Source organism: Oxyura jamaicensis, chromosome 27, assembly GCF_011077185.1.
Source record: "Oxyura jamaicensis isolate SHBP4307 breed ruddy duck chromosome 27, BPBGC_Ojam_1.0, whole genome shotgun sequence".
NCBI classification, from domain to species: Eukaryota; Metazoa; Chordata; class Aves; order Anseriformes; family Anatidae; genus Oxyura; species Oxyura jamaicensis.
In genome coordinates this window covers 5,155,792-5,177,397 of record NC_048919.1, presented here as the reverse complement: position 1 = coordinate 5,177,397, position 21,606 = coordinate 5,155,792, and the positions used below count along the sequence as shown (strand labels likewise).

General features: G+C 63.1%; 1 protein-coding gene across 6 annotated transcripts in view; it reads right to left on the bottom strand.

The window, feature by feature from the left end:
• SRCIN1 (SRC kinase signaling inhibitor 1) overlaps positions 1-21,606 on the bottom strand; it is a 66,235-nt gene that overhangs the window by 40,588 nt on the left and 4,041 nt on the right. For 5 of the 6 annotated variants that reach the window (XM_035347759.1, XM_035347762.1, XM_035347761.1 and 2 more), the window contains exon 2: positions 16,309-16,371. In XM_035347759.1, the coding sequence (XP_035203650.1) occupies positions 16,309-16,371 (63 nt within the window). Of the gene's footprint in view, positions 1-6,798; positions 6,975-7,194; positions 7,702-16,308; positions 16,372-21,606 lie in introns of those variants that run through there. The other variant, XM_035347758.1, reaches the window with a different exon arrangement.

Genomic DNA, 21,606 nt, shown 5'->3' with positions numbered 1-21,606 from the left:
TTAAGGGAGCGCAGCGCTCAGCGGTTCATCCATCCATCTTCCTTACCTGCCAGCAGAGGGGCCACAGCCCGGGCTCCTAGCAGGATGTGGCCATCACCTCCACCCCAGCAGAGGGGGGGCACCGGAGCCCACCCATGCTGGCGATGGTGCTCCTCTGGGCCGGGGCTTTGCCGCCCGAGCAGCCGCTCTCCAACAGCTCCCAGCTCCCTCCCCGGCCAACACGGGTGGGAGAGGTCCCAAAATCCTGCCCTGTGCTGCGGGCGCTGCCCTGCCAGAGCCACGCCGGGGTGGGCGGCCGGCAGGGTGGTCTGTCCCGATCCCCCTGCCCGCAGCGTGGCGGGGGTTTATCATAAAGAGGATCTTTCAAACACAGTTTATTACTGCAGTTTCATAAATCTTCATGAAGCAGCAAGGCTCACGCGGGCCGTGAAAGCCGTGACAGTTAGCGGAGCATGAAAAATAGACCAAGAAAGCAATTGTACAAAAGGGGGAGTTGGGGAGGGGAAGGAGAGATTACATTTGGGGAGAGAGGGAGGCAAAAGAATAGAAGCCCTTGGAGCTACGTGGCTCCCCCGCGCCCAGCCATTAAGGCAGCGGGATGAGCACAACGCGTTCGCCTTCCCCGAAACGCCGCCGCCGCCGAGCTCCAACCCCGCTGCCTGCGCACAGCACCCGGGGACACGGCACGGTGCGCACGGAGAGCCCCGCGCTGCGCTAACCCCTTCCCTGCCACGGTGCCACCAGGCCCCCATGGAGCACGTGGGGCTGGAGCAACGGCTGGGGAAAGGGCAGCAGGAGACGCACCCGGCTGCGCCTGGGGCTGCCCTCAGCTCGTTTTGTGCTGAGCAGCTCGGAGGGGACCCCAGGAGCAGAGCCCCTGCCCAGGCTGGGACCCGCTGGGGTGAAGAGACCGGCAGAGGCGTTGCTGTGCTTGAGCCGAGCTGTACTTGTACCTCTCCTGAGATGGGGCCGTGGTGGTAAAGTGGCCTCGAGGCTCTGCACAGCGGGGCCGACAAGCCTGGTGAACGCAGCCAAGAGCTGCACGGGTGCTGGTGCCCCACGGAGGGACAAAGCTGGGTGGCACTGCTCTGGCCAGGAGCACTGCGGATGCTCTCCGGCTTCTCTCCAGCTGGTCCCTGCCTGGCATTTTTTCTGCCGGCGGTCAGACAAGACGTCACCCACAGCTGCCCTTGGCCCCAGCTTGGTGCGAGGCTGTGCACCCACTGAGCCTCGGCACCGGCTGCCTTCGTGTTTTCTTACCAAAGCCATACCTCCCGGGGGCATCTCTGCCTGGCTCGGGGGCTGCAGGCGGGGGGCTCAGCATGTGCCCCTGCAGCTCGGGTAAGGCACGAACCTGGGCTTCCATGCACCCACGTGCCATCACCCGGCGGGGCCCGGCGGGGCCATCCCAGCACGTGAGTGTCGAGGCGGGAGCGCTCGCACACCCTCCCCGTGCCTCCCGGCGGCCTCGTGCAGAGCAGAGAGCAATATGAGGAGTGAAAGCTCACGGACGGCTGGGCTGAAAGCTTCCTCGCGATCCTCTCACTGCTGGGCTGATGGAGACCTGGCACTGAACCTCCTGGGAAAGGCTGGGTGGTGCTGAGGCTGCTGCGGGAAGGGCGGCTGCGCGGCTGCCATCAGTGCCTGTCCCAGCACAAACCTCGCCGTGCCCAGGGTATGGACATCCCCGGGGGGCAATGCCGCTCACACCCCCGAGGGTCTCTCCCTGCAGCCCCACACTGCGGCTCAGCAGCAGGCTCCCCGCCATGCCTTTCACTCCCCGATTCAAGTGGAACCAGGGAAGATAAAACACCACCCGCCGACCGCTTCATCGGGAACTTCCCAGCCAGGCTGGCGCAGCTCCCAAGGCCCCGCTGCGCCGGCACCGTGCCCGGGACACCCGCAGGCTGGCAGGGACACGATGCCCTCGTGGTGGCAGCCCGGATGCGTCCCTGCAGACCTGGCCCTGCCCGTCCCCAGCTGCGACGTGCCCTGGCTGTGCCCGCACCCACCGAGGCCACTGCAGCTGCGTGGGACCGAGGAGCCCACCTGAGGACGTGCAATGCGTTGGTGCGTCTCAGCGCAGCCCCTGGGCACGGGCATGTGGCTGTGACAGCTGGTGGCACCCAGGGGCTGCCGAGCAGCTGACTGAGGCAGGGCAGGATCCGTCCCAGGCAGCTGGGCACAGCGCTGGGGCCGAGGGCAGCAGCCGCGCTGGCAGGGCGCATTCCCTTTTGGAGCATGGGGCGGCTCAGCTGGCACCGCAGCGCAGCGCTGCCCTGGCTCTGGAAGCAGGGAAACCATCAGCTGAATTCCCCTGTCATTGTCAAAACCTGAGCTGAAGGAGAAATCCCATCTGGCCAGCCCTGTAAAAAGCAGCAGCTACTTCCCACCTCGCCGGGTGTCATCACACCCACGCGGAGCCGAGCTCACCCAGCACCCCCGGCCGCTTTGCGCTCAGTATCAGGAGTGGCACCACTGGCCTGGAGCCCCCTCCCCACGCTTCTCTGTGCTGCCAGGGGGACGTGACCCAGGCTGTCCCCCGTCCCCTCCCACACGCAGGAAGGGGACACGGCCCCCAGAAACCCCCAGCCCTCCCCACGCAGCCCGCAGCTCTCACCAGGGTGCTTTTTGCAGGCAGGGCCCCCTGTCCTTGCGCTGCCTGTCCCTGCCCGCTCACAGCACCACGTCCTGGCACAGCAGCCAAAAAGCACGAACCGGCCCTGTCCTCCCCCAGCCTCGTCCTTCTTCTTGGTGCTGTCTGATCAGCTCAGCATCTCCCGGGAGCTCCTGGCCGGGAGCTGTTCCTATACTCATCCGAGCACTTCCCCGCAGGCTGCGCAGCTCCATGGCCCCATCGGCACGCGAAGGAGCTGCCCTGGCTTTGGCGAGGGAAAACGAGACAAGCAGCTGGGGAGCTCACGGAGGGCGAGGGGATGCAGAGAGGATGAGTCACGGCTGGTGGAGCCGGGGCAAATCTTTGCCCTGCCACCAGCTCCCTCCCTGACCTTTGGCAGGAGGACAAAGCCGGCGGCAGCCCTTGAGCAGAAACTGCCTAGGGAAAGGCAGAAAGCGCGGCCCTGCGGGACGAGGGGTCGGTGCCGAGCGGGGCAGAGCCTTCCCCAGTGGGGAGCAGCTGAGCAAGGAGCCCTGAGCACCCTGGCAAGAAACACTGGGTAAAAATAAAGGAGAGCAGGGGCCGGGCTCCTCCCAGCACAAACACAAGACACGTCGCGGTCTCCTCTCCCACCCGTGCGGCGGCAGCAGCTCAAGGCGGTGAAGTGGGGACAGGATCAGCCCACGTGGCCCCAGCCAGGTCCAGCCTGGGGATCCCCCTGGACACGAGAAGGAAACTGAGGCACGGAGCTGGAGGGAAGTGTCTGCCTGGAGGACGTCAATGCAGAGTGCATGGGTCTAGCTGCAGGCAGGAATGCCGAGACACAAAGGGCTCAAATCCCATGTGGGAGCAGGGGAAAAGCACCGGCAGAGCCACGTGCTGCCTTCGTGCCTGGTGGGGTGCCCTCGCTGGGTTCGGATTTAGCATCTCCCGAAAGGACCCTGAGCTTTCCCAGCGTCCTGGCAGCTCCGGCTCACTCCCACTGCCACGCTGAGACAGGCGAGCGTGGCGGCTGCCTCCGTGCGGGCGGGCGCGGGTCAGTGACTCACCGCAGTCGTGCGGCGACGCGCAGCCGAGCTCCCTGCGAAGCCGGGGCCCCGCTCGCACCTCGGGGAGAAGCCACCCGGACAAACCCAAGGGAGTGCGGGACTCAGGCCCCCCGAGCTGCTGCAAAGCGGCCTTTGTCATCGCCCCTTCCCTGCAGGCAGGTACATCGGTGGTGCTGTGAGAAGCCAGCCTGCCCTGCGCATCTCCCTCCCCGAGTTTTTCCGGAGCCGCGAGCGCTGCGGGCCGGGGCAGCAGCCCCAGGGGCGCCGCCGCACTGCTGCAGAGCTGGGGCGCAGCACGGCTCCGAGCTGAGCTGCTCAGGCAAATTGCTCTGCAAATCAATTCCAATCCATCAGGCATCAGGAAAGCGATAAACTGCCCCTCAAGACACCAAATCGATGCTTCCTCTTAGCCCAGAGCAGAGGCAGGGGGGCAGGAGCAGCGTGCGGGGGAGGCGGGGGGCCGGGGTCCTGCTGCGAGGAGCCAGCCCCAAACCCACCCCCGGGGCTGCAGCGTGCAGGGAAGAGCAAAATCTCTCTGGGGCTGGAGCAGTGGGGAGGGGCCGGGGGGCCTCAGCCTTCACCTTTCCTTGTTGAATTGCTGGGCTGGGGGCGCAGGGCAGCGTTGGGGCGCTCCCAGCGTGGTGGCGGGGCACACAAGCACCGCTGCTCCTTCGTAGGATCTCTGGCAGCGCGCTCCCCATCAGTGCAGGAGGAAAAGCACCAAGGTGGGTGCCCAGTTCCATCCCACCGACCACCCGTGCCCCGCCTGGCACCAACACGTCCCGGTGCCTGCTGCCAGCCTCTGCTCTCCTCTCCAGCATCCTGCTTTTCTAGAAGTTTGATGGCTTTTAGGTGCAGGAGAAAGGGAAAATGTAACGCCCTTGGAAGGAAGGCAGGGGAATCCCAGACAGCTGAGGCTGCTCAGACCTGACCCTCCCCGTATGAAACGACGTTCCCCATAAGGAATAAATTCCCCATACGCGGGAGGTGCAGGGCCTCAGCTGAGCCCCACGGTCGGGGTTCGGGTTGGCTCCTTACTGGCACCTCTGCCGGCAGAGCAGGAGCACAGATGTGTGTGGAGGCTGCGGAGCCGGCCAGGAGGGGAGGTGAGACGGGAACGGCAGAGCCGCGCGAGCAGGAAGCAGGGGGAGACGGGGCTGGGGACTCACGCCGAGATCAAAAATCAATTCCTGACAGCACCGTTTCTTCCTCTAATGAGACACCGAGTGAAGTCACCGAGCAGAGCAAGGCCACCGCAATTGCTTCGGTGACAGGAGAAATGAGGACGAAGAGCGCGCTCTGCCTGCGCCCCGCCGGCAGCGGCCAGGTGGCGGCCCCGGGACACCATGGGGACCACAGCCTTGTCACCCACCCCATGCAGCGAGGGGGCCATGGGACCCCCATACGCGGCCCACGGCCATGGGTTATTGATGGACTACAGCCAAGAGCAGGGCGCGATGCTCTTTGGTGGCCGTGTCCTCGTCCTGGGGTCGGACTGCGAGGGAGCGCAGCGGGGCAGGCATCGCCGCACCGGCGTGGGAACGCAGGCAGGCTTCGTTTCGGAGAGCCTGAGATCAGAGGTGGAAACAAAACGCAACACACTGATGTAGAGGAGGGCTAAAACGAGACAAAGCCCTGCGAGGGGTGAACGGCACCCAGCAATGCACAGGGCGCAGCCACGCACTGCACCAGCCCCGCTCCTGTGCCGAATGCACTTGCTGCAATTTTTCAAGCAAGCTAATCACTTCCTCTAATCTCCTGCCATTAGTGCAGTCATGCTAACCACTCGCTCGCCGATGGGAGGCCGAAACCGCCTGACAGGAGCTTCGACTACATGCTACACCTCATCAAAAGCAAATTCATCTGGAGGAACACAGCAGGGACGAGGGGAGAGCCGCCCCCTCCCGCACCCCTGCTGGGAGCAGGCTCCCGATGAAGCCGCTAACAGTAAAAAACCCAAGTCGAACCCAAAGCTTCTCCAGCCCCTGCCTGGGAAGAGAGCCTCAGGCCGGCACCGAGCGCTCAGCGCCGCCAGAAGCAGCCCCCTGGTTCCCGAGCTCCGTGTGTCGGATCCGCAGAGGCAGCGGCCGCTCGGGGGGCGCCGCGCGGAGCCTGACGCAGCACTTGGCCGGCGCTGCGCTGGCACGGGGGCACCCGGCTCCTTCGAGGACTTGGCTCCTGCTGCCATCGCTACGTGCTGGAAGTGCAGTGTGCTGAGCCCAGCTCCCAGCAGCCGCCTGCCGCTGCAGCCAGCAGGCAGGAACGGGGCGTTCGGGGGCTCGGTCCCTGCCTTTCTGCACATCCCCGGGCGCTGGGGCGATGCTGCTTGCCGGCGGCGGGAGGGGAGAGGCTGGAGGAAGCTATTTCTGTTTTGGAGGGGCTCAGGAGCCCGGCGATGCTCCAGACGGGGAGGGGAGAACAGACCCTATTTATAAGCACGCAGGTAGCACGTAGGTGTTTGGTCACAGCCTGCTCTGCCAGCCTGTTTAGTCACAGCTAGTTAAAAGTCAAAAATACTGAAAAATATTGCATAAATCAATGTCTAAAGCCTCTTAGATGCAGGAAAGCGCACCCACACTTTGAAGAACTGAGGAAGCTCTGCCCAGGCTTTGCCGTCAGCCAGAGCAGAGACCCCAGGCACACAGACCCCACAGAGGCACGCGGCTGGGCCACGTCCTGCTGCTGGAGGAAGCCGAGGTGCCTGTTCCCCACAGGGCTCCCCAGCTATCACCGCATCCCCCGCCTACGCCCCACCATGCCCTGCCGCGGGTGGCAGTAGGGCAAGACCACCACTTTGTCCCCCTGCGAGCACCCATGGGTGGCTCGTGCCCACATCCCTCCTCGGGTGCCATCCCCTGCCCGCTCCGGACGCACACCACTGCCCCGTCCTGCCCTCACAGCCCGTGGGCAGGCTGCGGGAGCGGGGCTGAGCCCTTCCACCAGCGCCAGCCCGCAGCTGTCCGGGCGGCGAGGTTTATTCAAGCAAAAGGAGGACAGCAGCAGCTGCCTGCAGCCCTGCCTGCCTCCTCCTGGCAGCGCTGAGCATCCAGCCCGGCCCACGCTGCCCCAGGTCCGTCCCCAGCGGCCGAGCCTCCGGAGCCCACGACCCCCCCCGTGCCCCCCACTCCGTACCCACGAGCAACGGTGTCAGCCTGCAGTCCCCGGGCTCGGAGGGTCTCTCCTGCTCCCGCAGCCGCGGCGCTGCTCTAGGGGAAGCGCCAAAGGGATGCTTTGCCCAGCGAGGAAGCATGGTCGCACCCAGGCAGCCGAGAGGAACCAGGAGACTGCTCGGAGCACGGCTCCAAAATCTGTGTGACAAACACATGCATCTTATCGCATATGTTTAAACCAAATTAAATATGGTTTTACTAATCACTTGGCATTTAAAGCAACACGCCATCTCTGTCAAGTTAAATCTAAGGAGACGGATCGAGTTGCGTTAGCTGTTTATGTTAATTAAATACAGAACCCGTTCATTATTAAACATGTATGCAGCGAAAGCGAGCAGCTAGGTGCATTGTTACCGACCTCATTACACGGCACTGACCTCGAGGAAGGCTGCGCGCAGCGATCGGTCGGCGCTCAGCCGCGCAGCGATGCCGCCTTGCACCGAGAGCCGGCTCCTGGGCGCGGGGGAGAGGAGCCGCCGCGGAGCCGCTGCTCAGAGCGGGCGCACGCAGTCGCTCCCGCACCGCCGTCTGCTGCCACCCGGCTCCCGGCCCCCGTGGGTCCCCGCTGCCGTCCCCGTGCTAGCGCGGGGCGCGCGGCCGGCGGGGTGGCGCGGGCGGTGGGGCCGTCTCCATGGCTGACAATCGCCGCCCCAGTTTCTGTGCCAGCGGCCATCGCATCCTCCCAGCTCGCAGCCAGTACTTGCGCTCACATCCTTTCCCTGCCCCGGTAACTTTTCCCCCCCTGCCCGGTTTTATTCCTCGGCGCTGCGTGGAGGTCTGTCTCTCTTGCTCTCTTTTCTGGCTCAGGCACTTCAAAGCTCCCCGTGGGTCTCTGGGTATTATTTTTTTTTTTTTCTCTCCTCTTGAAATGTCAGCGTGCCCCCTCAAATACATCACATGGGCTGGGAGCCAGGAGCCAGCGCACAGCCATGCCCATGCCGTCAGCGCCCGCGCTGCCCCTCCCTGCCCTGCCCGAGCAGACACGGCCCTGGGCTCACCCGGGGACGGTCCTGAGCCATCTGGGGGCACCCCACTGCCAGGTCCCACAGGCCCGCACCCCTGGCACCGCGGGGGCACCAGCAGAGCCCCGACTTGTCCTGCATGGACACGTTTCAGCTGAGCGGCCCCCGAGCAGCACACAAACACTAATTAAATGCAATTAAAAGCAAACCCAAGCAGCCCCCCGGGGCAGCAGCAATGCCAGCCATGCTCCGAAATCACGCGCTCGTGTGCTTACGGGGACACTTACACCCCAGCCCCAGCTACAAAAGAGCCAAGAGCGGCATTTTCCACCTGCCAGAAACATGAAATATCCAGCTGAAAACACCGCGGCCTCAGCACTGCTACGAGAAACCCAATTTGTGTAGATTTAAAGCCTGCCCAAGGGCGCTTTGTTGATCAGCTAGATGGAAGCCAATTAAACCGCCGTGGCTGGAGAGAAACAGCTCACCTGCTCGCGAGGCAGCTCCCTGCTGCCCGCACCCTGCCCGCCGTGGCACGTTTTGTTCAGCCCCCGGGCAGAGCTGGCCACACGGCGTGTCCGCGAGGGGCATTTCTCCCGACAGCCACGGCAGAGCAGCGGCAGCTCGTGGGCTGCCATCGGCACGCGATCAGATCCCCCCTGCCTCAGCCCTCCCCTCTTTCCCGTCCCAAGTCTCTCCCCTCTCTTCTAGGGCTGGGAAGGGGCTTCCCAAACTCACCCCTTTTTCCTCCTTCCCCCATTCCCAGTGTTTCTACCCCGTGACCATGCCCTGCCACCAGCACATTTTGGCACCCCGAAGGCGCTCTCACGACCTTACAGCTGCTTGAGCCTAAAAGCCCCAAACAACCTGAGTGGGAAAGCCGGCTGGCTTGGGCTGCAGAGAAACCCTTCACCAAGGACCCACGGGGGGGGGGGGGGGGTTTATCCCCTTGTTGCCCATGGGGAAACCGAGGCACGGATGGAGGGTAGAGCTTTGCCCAGACCTGCCAGGGCCTTAGCAGAACGGAGTGCAGGAGTCCTGGGCTTTAGGACAAAATGCCACACGTCACCCGCAGTCCTGGCTGGGACCCCACAGTCCCGCTGGACGCCCCCCTCTTGCTGGACGTCCCAGGCTCTTGCCCCAGACGAGGATCCCCCCCCGTGCCAGCCGGGGCTCGGCCGTGCCTCCAGCTCGGAGCGCAGAGGCAGCAGGGCCAGAAGGGAGCAGCTCAGCAGCGCAGGGCTCCAGGCTGGAGCCCGTCCAGGCTCCTGAAGAATCAGAGCCGTGAGTCACGGCTGGCACAGGCAGGCGGGATTCATCGCGCGCTGTGCCATGGCGACCCCCAAAATCATGCTCCTCTTTGCTGAGCGCTGCTGCAGAGCTGAGTGAGGAGGCTGGGCTGGCTCCAGGCACGGCGCACGCACAGGGCGAGCTTCCTCCCCTCCCTCCCTTAGCCTGGGGCCAAGGGCACCTCTTGGTCCGCATTTGTACGGTGCCTACGCTGCCTCTAACCTGGGTGCTATTTGCATCACCTGGGCCCAGGCCATGGGAATAGGAAGGTTTAGTTCCAAGAGCTTTGAGCCAGTAAAGGTGCAGATGGGAGGTGGGGAGACATGACCCAGGGCAGGCAGCGGGGCTGGAGGGTCGCCCATGTACACCCAGGGCCCAGAGCGATGGAGAAGACATGCTCTCCTTCCTCTTGGGGACAGCATGGGGACACAGAGCTGAAGCTGGGGGTCTGGGGGCACGACGGGGTGCAGCGGTGGGAGGATGCTGTGCTGGAAAAGCAAACACAGTGCCTGCTGGCAGCAAGGATTAATTGTTCTTCCTGCTGATCCCTGAAACCTGGCTCACACCCACAGTCCTGCTGCAGGGAGGGCCAGAGGATGGGGTGACCTTTTAATTCTGATTGCTCTGCTGATGAGGAGCAAACGAGCATCGCTGCAGTTGGAGAGCTGCTCGGGAGGGCCTGCCCGCTGTCCTGGTGCCGCCTCACACCCTGCACCAACGGGCCCCACGCTGCCGGTGCTCCGCAGGGAGGAGAATGCCTGTTCTGAAATCCAAAGGTAGGTGTTCCCACTCTGAGACTTCCCAAGGCTACGACTTCTCTGCAGTACAAACCTGAGCTGAGGTTAAACCAAGAGCCGCCGGTGCCCTCAGAAAGCCCGCGCCCAGGTGCCGCTTCGCCCCCTCTGAGGCTGCGATCAGCGCGGCAGAGCAGCTGCGTGCCAGCAAGTGAAATCCCAGGGAGAGGCTGGTAAAAGCAGCTAACACGTCAGGGTGAGACGCCTGCATTTGCACCTGCGATGCCAGACACGGTTTTGCTCTCAGGGGCTCTCCGAGGAGCTGCATCCAGGAGTCCCAGCACCCGGCAGGGCGCAGGGTGTTGGGGCCAGCTCTGCACAGCACCAGTCCCTGGGGCTGGGAGGAGCAGGCTCCAGGCACTGGCTTTCCTGCGATACCCCTCCTGGCTCCTGTCATCTGCAAGCTCCTCAGAAGCACGATTAATCCTCACAATGCCCGCGCACAGCCCCGGCACAATGCAGCCACGCTCTGCCCCAGCGCTGCCGGCTGCGGGGCAAACAGCGGCGCAGTCATCGCGGGGACCCCTTTCACCCGGCGCCGAGCACCACGAGACGGCCCGGCCCCGAGACAGCCCGGCTTTGTGTCCGCTCACACACAGCCCAGCTCCGGCCCCGCCGCGCTCCGTGCGCAGTCTATACAGCAACGTTCATGCACGCGGCGCCCCAACACGCCGCACACAGTGGAGCTATTGTGCGCTGTTCAAATGCCCAGATATCGCCAGCTAATGAGCAGCAATGCCCAGAAAAGCCCCCAGGAGGATGAGCTCTGCCCCCAGCCAGAGGGGCAGGATGTCCCCTCGCTGTGTGTCCACGGGCAGGCTGCTCAGACCAGACTTTACCCCGGTCCCTGGGGTGTCTGCACGCAGGGAAGAGGCTCAGGCACAGGTGCAGCGCAGCACCAGGCTTGGGACAGGGACCAAAAGGCCTTTTCCATTTCAGAGGCCAATGGTTGCACCGTACCAGCAGACAGATCATGGCTGCTGCTATCAGAAATGGGAGGAAGCCAGATTAGGGAAAAAAAAAAAATCCATTGGAGATCTTTGACATCACACGACTAAATGCATTTTCACAGTTGAAGGGCTGGGGAACGTAATTTCTTGTTAAACTCAGCCAGCTGATGACTGATAGGTTCTTGAGTAATAAATGCTCCTTAAACCCCAGCGAGAACCTGGAGGCATCGAGGCAGCCCTGAAGATGGCTCAGCCTCGCTGGAGGAGCAGGGGAACAGATCCCTGTGAGACACCGGGGCCACGTGGCTGCTCCGCCTGCCGAGGCTGCCGGCAACATCTGCCGAGGCTGGCATCGCGCGGCAGCGCTGGCGGGGCTGTCATGGGTGCCGCAGATCGGCACCGGGACCTGCCAAGTGCTGGCAGGTGGAGCTGCGGGAAGGACTTGGCACCGGGAGGGCCCCGCCGCGCGCCCCGTCCCCGCCAGCCGCCCACGGGCACCGGTGCCTCCGTGCGCCGCGGCTCGTCTCCACTCGCAGCCCAAGCTGTTCCCTCTCGGCGAGCCCGCGGGGCTGGGGCTCTGCTCCCCAGCTGGTGAGGCAGCCAAAGCCACCTGGGGAAGCATCAAGTGAGAGCTCGTCCCCCGAGCAGCCCCGTCCCGGTGACGCCTGGCAGCACAGCCCGGCCCCGAGCTGCCGAAGCGACACCTTCGGCGGCGCGCAGCTCCCAGCCGGCGCGGTGGCGCGGGACCAAGCCCTCGCAGCTCCGCAGTGCCCATCTCCCTTTGCTCACTTGCTGAACGCAGACGCTGCAAATCCTGCTCTGTGAGACGTGGAGCGATTCTGAGCGGAGCCCCGTCCCACGGGGCGTGCAGAAGAGGTGCCCTTTGCTGCATTAAAACAGCCTCCACCGTCCTCGTCCTTACCAGCCTCTCCCAAGCAAAATCCCTGGCAAACGGCACCCAGGTGAGCGTGTCCCCACGCGTGGGGACAGGGACACTTGTCATGAGCTGTGCTGCTGTCCCCCCAAGCTCAGCTCCATTACACGGCTGGGGCTGCTCGGTAACCTCCACCGCGCTGCTTAAGCCCCAGAGTTGATAACCTGGAACCTCCCACGCTGCAATCACTGGTGGCCGGGGGGGGGGCTGGTGGGGGTGACAACGGATGTGACGCACCCTTATCAGTGCGGCAAGGCGCGACCTTATCCTCGCAGCAGGAGCACTTTCATCCTTGCCTGTGAAAGATGGGGCCCGGAGGAGGGGGAGGTGGGCGCAGGGATGGACACAACAGGGCTGTGACGGAGAAGCGAAGGACAGCGGTGGCATCACACCAGGGGCTGCGCAGTCCCGGGGCTGCACAGGGCTTTTGGCAGCCCCAGCCCCAGATCCCGGGGCGGCAGCACGGCCTCGACGCCTCCACTCCAGGTCCTCCAGCACCTGGGCAGCAGCGGTCCCCGCGCGCTGTCGGTGAAGGAGTGCCCTGGTTTGCTCTGATTTAAGTCGGAGCGCTGTTAGCTACAGTACTATTACCACTGCCGAAAACGGTAACTAAATGGCATTTCCCCACCGCTCCATTTATATTTCTGTGCTCTTTACCCATTTGTAAACTGCAGGAGGGAACAATTTAAGGCATCTGAGTGAAAAGCTTAAATTAACAATTTACAAATGGCTTAATTGAGGTCCTGGTCTCTCTCTTCCTGAGCAGAAGCTGCTAAATGATTCTGAATCATTCCCATTTATTGGTTCTCGCGATGTGAATTACAGGCCTTGGACCATGATAAAGGCGCTAACACCTCGGCGCAGGCTGGGGGTGCCCTTCGCTCACATCGAGCGGGGCCAGTGACAGCGAGCCAGAGCCTCGGATGGAAGTGGGGCTGGGAAACCAGAAACCGGAGTGAGAAATGGGAAAGGAAGGCAGGAGCTGAAGGTGGTCGATAAATCTGACTCGAGCCAAGACACTGAAGGACGTGCGGCCATCCCGGGAGCTGCCCACAGCTGTGAGCTGGGGCTGATACCGGCGAAACGCTGGGGAAGGAGCTCGGCCGCGGGACCGGGAGGTTCAACCCCGTGTGTGGGGCTGGGAAGAGGCATCCCTGCTCTGTGCTACAAGGGATCAGCCAAGGGCCGCCACGCAACATAACATGGGGTCGGGTCTCGTGCCCCATCCACGTACCCGCTCCTCATGCTCCTCCCCAGGAGATGACCCCAGGGGGCTGGGAAGCGCCCCCCCGGCAGCCGCAGCCCCGGGGGTTCGGCTCTGCCCGCAGCCCCGCACTTGTTAAAGCGCTCGCTGGCAGCCAAGGACACTCACGTCTGCATCAAACTCCTCGGCTCCCAGTCTAATTCTGGCACATCAGACAGTAATTATAGGTGCCTCACCGCACTGACAAGTCTGCAGCTCATCAGCCCGGCACCTGTCAGTGCCGCGCCGCAGACGCCGTGCGGGGAGCAGAGCGGGGAGAGGGGCTCAGGCTGCTCCCCCCCATCCCAGCGCTGCTCTGGGGGCGGCTCCGGGCTGCCCTGGGCACCCCCACCCCATCAAGCCCCCCGATTCCCCATCACCCAGGGGTCAGCACCCCACGGCCGTGCTCAGAGGCTGCTCCAGTACCCGCGGCGCTTGGCACCAGTCTGTCACTGGGAAGGGGGCACCAGCTCCTGCCCCAGCCTCAGGCTGCTGGGGAGGGCTGGTGCCCAAAACAGCAGCTGGGAGCGGGTCGGATCCATGCTCAGCCTGGCCAGGCTGCCTGGGGCAGCCACCCGAGTTACTACAACAGTCCGAAAAACAGAGGCGAGAGCATCCCCAGCTGCCAGCAGCAGTGAGGAAGCCCGGGTACGGCTCCTGCCCAGGAGGAGCCAGCGGCTGGGAGGCTCCGACAGCGCCAGGGAAGGGGGGAGGCTGCTGGCTCGCTGGTTTTAGAAGCAAGGGGGAGATGCATGTGAGGGAGAAGCAATAATTTTAATTAAAAGGCAAATGAGCGCACTGAAAATTGACTTAAAGCACGGAGATATTAAAAAGCCGTTGACTTGGTGAATTATTCCTCCTTGGGTTGCTTGATTGCGAATAAGCACTCAGCCAGCGCGGGCTGCTCTGGCATCCTGACTCGGGGAGCGCCGGCAAGGAGAGAGAGGAGTGGGAGCTGGCGGGCAGCAGGGGGGTCAGCCCAGGCCCCGCTGGTCTGTGACACCCAGCCGCTGTCCCTCTGCCTGGGAGAGGGGACACACGCACAGAGGGTCCCTGCTGCCCCCCCCCGGCCCTGGGGCTCAGTCCAGGAGCCAAGTCACTGTTGCACCCTGTTGGTGCCCAGCGGGACGTCCGGCATCTCTTTGGGAAACAAAAGCCAAGCCTGAACGGCACTGGGACGCCCGGAAAGCCTCCCTGGCTGCCTCCGGGGACCGTGGGCAGGAGCAGCCCTGCCGAAGGGTGACCCCGCACCACGCAAGGACAAGGGCGCCGTTCCCCTTCTGCGGCTTCTCCAGCGGCTGCCGAGCAGCAGCTCCGCCAGCCCAGCCAGGGCTTGCAGCCTTTGGGAAGGGGTCGAACCTGCCTCTTTGCACAGGAGACATGCTCATTAACTGGCATCATTACGTGCCTGCAGGATGACCTTATAACTGTCTCTGTGTTCACCTCCGCACGGATGCAGCTTCTGAGAGCAGGGGCTCTTTAATCTTGTTCAGACAAAGGCAGAACAAGATCTGATAGCTGGAAGCTGAAGCGTCAGGAACACAGACAAGAGAAGGCAGATGTGCTTAACGGGGCCCGGGAACAGCCTGCACCAAGGGGTGGTTTCTCCACCTCTTCCCACCGTTAAATCAAGGCTGGGCGTTCTACTGAAAGACAGACTCCGGCTCAGCCAGAGCGGTGGTCTTGGTGCAAGTCACTGCCGAGACTGCCTGGCCCGTGTTATGTGGGTGGGATCAAACCGGGTTATCAGAAAGGTCTTCTGAGGTCCTGAAAAGAGCCCACAAACTCTACAGATGCACAGATCCCACCCCTTCCCCGCACCCTTCCCCTTTCTGTGCTGATTTCAGCACCCCCAGGCGCTGCCCGGCTGGTTCAAGAGCGCGAATCCCAGCGAAGCATCACCGCGACACTGCATCACCAGCAGGACCCGCAGCCCTCCACGGGTGGGAGACCACCACCAGCCGGGCTGCGGCACCGTGCACGGAGCCGACAGCAAACCCCACGGACAGCACCACGAGCACAGGCTCCGAGACCTCCTTCCCGCAGGGTCCCGAGGAAGCAGCCGCACAATCTGCTCTCCAGCTGAGGGGTGCTTGCCTTTCGGAGCCAGGAAGTCCATTGCACGCGTAATTCTGGGACAGCAAACGGGCGAGAGCAGCGCTCAGCGCCTCGGGCAGGTCCCCATATGCATGCGTGGCCCGGCCGTGGGCTGCTGCCTTCCTCCTGCTTCCCCACTCCCTTTTCGGGATAACGTGCTCATCACAACTCAACGAGGCGTGCGCAGGAAAATGCAATTAAATTGCAGCGCGCCGTCCCAGCGCCTCGCTTCTCCTCCACGACGGCTCTCGCGTGAGCGGGCCTGGCACACCCCGCGCATTACAAGCTTGATTTCCTCCACCTCCAGGCCATCCTCCCCGGCACGGCCCTGCTCTGCTGGGACCCAGCTGCACCACGGCGACACGCAGCCCTCGGACAGACCCCCAGTGCTGCTCCCCTTGCCTTCAAGCACAGAAATCCCTCCTGCTCCGGGGAAGGAGGTGACCAAAGGCCCGGATAACCAAACCGAAAGCAGAAGGCACGGGTGCGATGGTGCCTGGGGCTCAGCCCCGTGGGGAAGAGGCCCTTGGAGAGCCAGGGAGCTGCTGGAGGAAGGGAGGCTCTCTGTGGGCGCTCTCCCCATCGCCTGGGCTGGGGCTGCCGGGTGCTGCGGCTCCCAGGATAATTCTAGCTCGGAGCTGCTGCCCTGATTGTCAGGGCTCTGGTGCACGTCTCAGCCTGCCCAAAAAGAAACGCTGAAATCTTTGCCGAGACACTGGAACCATCTCTGGCAACGTGAACACCCAGCCCATTAGAGGCCGACAGATGCCACAGAAATAAAATCTATTATTATGACAGACCCAGCAGGGGTTGCTACTGAACAGATTCCACCACATTTCCCTCTTACAGCTTTTCTAAACCAGCCACGCGTCCAACAGCCGGCTCCCGGCGAAGGCACCTGCCTCCTCACCTAACCCCAGAGAGCCGGCACAGCTCTCCCCCTCCAAACGCCTCCCACCCCGTCCCCAGCAGGGAAAGCCCCAACCCTTGCAGGCTGAGGGTTGCTGGGGGAGAGCCGGTCCCTCGGGGAGCAACAGCGATGCCTCCAGCTCCAGCTGCAGGCACCAGCCCGGGCAGGACCGCAGGTGCTGGCTTCCCACCGCCCCCTGCACCCAGGAGGGGGTCGGGGAGGGAGCGAACATGGACACGAAACACGCAGGGTGGGGAGGAGCACACTGCTGGCCCCCGGCCCCGGTACTAACCTGGTGACTTTAAACAAAGGGAACAGAGTCCTGGCTTCTTCCCTCCTGCAATGCGATCGAGCCCTGGTTAGGGACAGGAAAGGAGGAGATTCATGAATGAACGCGATCCAGGCGGAAAAGTTCGCCGGGGATGGAGGGGAATAAACAAATAAATCAGAGCAAGCAAACACACAATAAATCTGAAACAAAAGAGCAGCAGCAGAAAGCATCTGAGAATGAAACACAGCGAGCTGCGTGATGGGCAGCCAGACTGCCCCCCGTGGCTGGAGACCCCTGGCATCACCCCACCACGGGGGCACACGAGTAGCAGCCCCTGCACCCGCACCCCCAGCATAGAGGCTCGCCCCCAAACCAGCCTGCTCCTCCTGGGCTGTTCCCACAGGGACCCTGCCCAGCTCGACCCCAGCCCCAGCCCCAGCCTGGGAGCAGGGGCCGTGCACACGGGAGGGCGAGGGGTGCTCAGACGGGACAGGACGGGCTCGCTCTGTTCTGTTCTGGCAAACACAAGCCGGGACCGTTCCCGAAGCTTCGCCCTCGCTGTACCCCGAACCCAAGCACAGCCTGGCCGGGGGTGGCCAGCTCCCCGCGGGGGGCAAACGTCGGCTCCAAAGCGACAGCACCGAAAAGCACCTGCTTGCACTGACTGCTCCCCGTGGGCAAACACGACACCGAGAGCAGAGCTGGGTGGGCACCAGGAGGGGTAGCAGCTACGCAGGGTCCCCCCCCAGCTGTCCCTGGCTCCGAATGCCCCCAGGCTCCTGCCCGCAGCGGGACAGAGCCCGGGCAGTGCTGGGCACTCAGCCAGGGCTGCTTGGAGCCTTTGTCTGTAGGGCCAGGGTGGATTTCTTCCCCTGCCTCACTGTGCTGCCAGCCTGTGTGCGGGAGGAGCGGGGCGACAGGGGCAGGGGCGGGCAGGGGACAGCGGGGAGGGCAGGGGACCAGACCTCGGCGCTCACAAGGACCTCATTCATTGCACCCAGCTCATCCATCACGCCCACGCCGTGGGACGTCTGTCCCCTCGTCCCCAGCCTGGCTCCTCTCCCCGTGCCCTCGCTCCCGTCGCTGCCCTCGGGGTGCAGCCCCCGGGTGAGGCCGGGCAGTGCAGGGGCTCCGCGGGGCCCCCTCCCCAGCAAGGAGGAGGAGGAGGAGATGAAAGAGGAGGAGGAGGGTGATGAACGCTGTTTCCATGGCTGCAGCCCCAGCGAGCGAAGCTGACAGCTGCAGATAGCTTTGGCAACCTTGGCTTTTGGGGGGGGTCTTCAACCTCAGACCACCAGGACTGTCTGGGGCCGCACGCTCCCATGGCCCGGGGTACAGATTCCAAGTCTCGTGGTGTGCGAATGGATTTCACGCACAGAGCGAGTAAATGATCTTCAAGGCGTAACGGGAGAGGAACAAGAAGCACGAAATAAAAGTGGAAAATCCTCCCTAAATGGGCTTTATTCATTTGTTTTGATAATTGCAGTTCAGGTTTAATTACTGATGCCATGTTTTGTGAAGTGCCAGGAAATGCTCTGGAGCAGATCTGTGGCTGTGGGACCCGGCAGGAGGGCAGGGGGCTGGGGCTGGGGCACCCAGAGGGGCCGTGGAGCCCGGGGGCTGGAGGTGCTGGCCCAGCAAGGGGCGATGCCCCCCCCCACGGCTGGGTCATGCCCGCAAAATGCCCTTCCTCTGCCCCAGGAGCAATGAGACCCGAGTGACAAAGCGTGGTTTTTCTGGTGGAAATAGGAAAAGGAGGGGGACAAATGTGGCTCCTCTTACATGAGATTTTCCATGGCTCCTTCTTCCGTGAACTCTCTGATCCCATCCCCACAATTTTCATGGTGTGGGGGGAAGGAAAAAGCTCTGGGTGCTGTCCCTGCCACCTACCCCCCAAGCCAAGACCCCCATCACGGCTCCTGCTCCTGGTTTCAGTCTCCACTTTGCCCTGAGCAACCTTGGGGCTGAGAACTTGCCCTCCTAGCCCCTCGGCTTCCCAGCACAGCAGGGAGATAATGGACTTGTTTCGTGGGGAGCCGAAGGACCAGCAGCTGAGCAGAGCTCAACATCGTCACCCGAGGAGCAGCCGAGATGCTGAACTGGGGGGTGCTGAGCAATTCCCTCCTGGTGCCCCCATCCCGGGGACGGAGACCTGGGCAGTGCGCAGACCGCAGCCACCCTGCCCCAGTGCGGCAGCGTGCAGCAGGAGCAGGGCGACGATTTGCTTTGCACCCCAGTGCGAGCCCCGAGGGAGGAGCAGGGCTCCCTGTCACCTGTCCAAGACCTCTGTCACCGCCCCGAGGGACCTGGCGCAGGGACAAGGTGTCACATCACACCGCCAGTCCCAGGCAGTGCAGCTGAGCCCCAGTGCTGCCAGCAGCCGCTGCCCAGGTGCTGCTTTTGGCAGGGCAGGAGGAGGAGGAGGAAGAGGAGGAAGAGGAGGAGGAAGAGGAGGAGGAGGAGGGCAGGGAGCGGAGCGGGAACGCGCCATCGCAGCGTCCTTGAGTGTCCTTCAGAGGCTTTGCTTTTCACGCAGTGCAGCGGATGAGGAAGGACTAAAAATCCCAAACTGCTCTCCTCTTTGATTCCCCCCACCACAGACAGAGTTGAAAGGAAGCAGCGAAGGCGAGAGAAAGGAGGAGGCGTGCAGGAAGGGAGCAGGAAGAAAGGGAGTGGGTGCAGGGGGAAGGAGGCGTGCTGCTCCCCTTCGCCCCGCTGGGCCCTGGGAGAACGGGGACCCCTCTGGGGGGCCGTGGGCTCCCCAGGAGCCTCCTGCACTCAGCCAGGGCTTAGCAGCTCTGTGCGGGCACCCTGCGGACAGGAGGCGAGGGCAGAGGATGCTCCCAACACCCACGCACCCATGTCTTTTCCCCAGAGCGCATCCACACCTCGGCATCACCAAAATCCCCGAGGGGACGCGGTGTCCCGGCTGGCTGCCCCCGGCCGCTCCCAGAAGCAGGAGGGAGGAGGGCGACGGCCGCCCCCCGCACCCCACTGGGCATGGTTCGAGCGCAGCCTTCGGCTTCAACATCACCCCAGCGGGCAGAGGGCGATGCCACCGGCTGGCACGGGGAGGCGGCTGGCAGGCCTGGGAACACGCACCCGCTCTGTTTGGTCTGGGCAATGTGTTTTTAATGAGCCATAAAATGCTTTTCAAATTATGCTGGAATCATTAATCCTCCTGAAATGAGACAGATTCTGCAGTCCTCAGGCAACGCTGGGGCTGCCTGTTGCACGGCCGAGCAGGCAGGCGCTGCCTCTGCTCCGCTGCTCGCTGGTGGCATTGGGGCCGTTCAGCTGTGACCCCAAGAGCCCCGTCCCCAATTCCTATGAGGGACCCGGCGCGGGGCTGGCAGGACCCCGTGCCACGGTGCTGGGATGCAGCGTGCACGCGTGGGCACAGATGTGAGCAGTGGGTGAAGAGGAACAAGCGCAGGCTCTCTGCCTCTCCCCAGGTGGGACCAGCAGGCTGCCGAGAGCCAGACGGTGAAGCCAGGAGCTGGCACAGGCCGGCACAGAGGGGCTGGAGCCATCCCGGGGGGGCTCAGCCAGCGGCTGCCTCTGCGAGGAGGACACCCGTGTCTGCAGCCCTCCCTGCCTCCACGCGCCTTCCCCGAGATCCAACTCTAATTGCAGGAGGGAGGTGCTGTATTTTTCCATGCATGAAGATCCAAAGTGACACTTTTTCCCTTCTCTTTTCAGCGTGCGAGAGAGCGAGTTCATTAACATAAAACCACCGAGCCAAATAAAAACCCTGAGCGCCGTGACAGCATCCCTCCAAATAACACGGGAGGGGAGAGTTTGTTCCTCTCCTGCTCTGCCCTTGCCAAGTGCGATGGCAGCTGCAGAAGGAAGGAAAGAAGGACGGAAAGAAGGACGGAAGGATGGAAGGAAGGACGGACAGCCACCAACAGGTGGTTCTTGCCCCGTGCCACTTGGTGTGGCCAAGCTGCAGGCTCGGCTCCAGCAGGTGCCGGGGACTTCGGTGGGGTCCCCCAGAACCATCGGGGCCTCGCTGCACGCGGGCACCGAGGAGCTTCCAGGCAGGGCAGGAGATGGGCAAGGCCATGCCACAAGGCCGATGCCAGGTTCGCAAGATGTTGCGTACACAAATCCTTTATGAATTTGGCCTCTGAAATACGCCAGCGTTTTAGAAATGTGCACTGCCCACGGTGATGTGCACGGTATCCAGCGGGGAGTTTGTGCAGAGCAAGAGATGAGGCCAGGCCACCGCTGCCCTGCTGCACCCTGCCCCGTGCCGCAGCCCAGGTCCCAGCACGGCCCTTTTCTCACTGCTCAGCCCTGGATCTCCCTCTCCCTTTTCATCCTTTCTGTTCTCCCTCCTCCCCTGCTTGCATCAGGGCCCTGCAGTGAACCAGGGGCTTGTAAAGGACCAAGGGGAAATCCTACACGGGGGAAAGCATCGCCCTGATCTCCCATCCCATTGCCCCACACCGAGCTGCCGGGTCCATCCTGGCTCAGCCATTCTGCATTTGGCCCCATTTCTGCTCAAAACATCCCATGTAAAAGCAAACCCCAAAGAACAAACCAGATGCCACATCCAGCATTCAAAACCATCCCCAGGAGTCCAGAGTCTGGGTCAGGGCTTACAGCCTCCCCGCCCCACCTTGGGCATCCCTGCCGCCGTGGGAATGAGGCCAATTAACGAGAGCCACTGACCACCAGATTTTGGTGCTCACAAGGAAAAGGCACTTGGGGAGAGGGGAGGTGGGGGAAAGGGGGGTAGATTTCAGGCTGAATGCTGGCTCCCACCGCCGTGGTTGTAAGCCTGCAAACCCACCAGCACTGCCCCACTGCAGGCAGGAGCCGCATCACCGGGCTCAGCCGTGGAGTCCCGAGCTGGCCGCAGGACAGGAGCCATAAATCTGGGCAGCTCCTGAAACACGGAGGCTTTTAACGGGCTGTAACTGGAATATATAACCTAGGGCTGGAGGAGATCCAACAACGCCAGCCAGAGCAGCCGATCGCAGGCTCCGTCGCAGCCGAGGAGCATCGCCCCTCTCACCGCCTCCTCCGGACATCCCTTCCTGAGGGCTGGGCACAGCGGCAGGAGGGGGAGACCTCAGCCAGGAGCTGCGGGGATGGACGGGCAGAAACAGCAGCTTCTCTCCAAGTCCCCTTTCCCAGTCTGGCTGTGACGCTGGTTCCCAGTTTGGGGAGAGTACAGATGCTCGACTGCCCAACCTAGCACTATTAGCTGTGCTACAGACTCAAATGCATCATCTTCCTTTGCCCTCCTCCCTTTGCAATCAGAACATTTCAGCACAGGAAAAAAAAAAAAAAAAAAAAAAAAAAAAA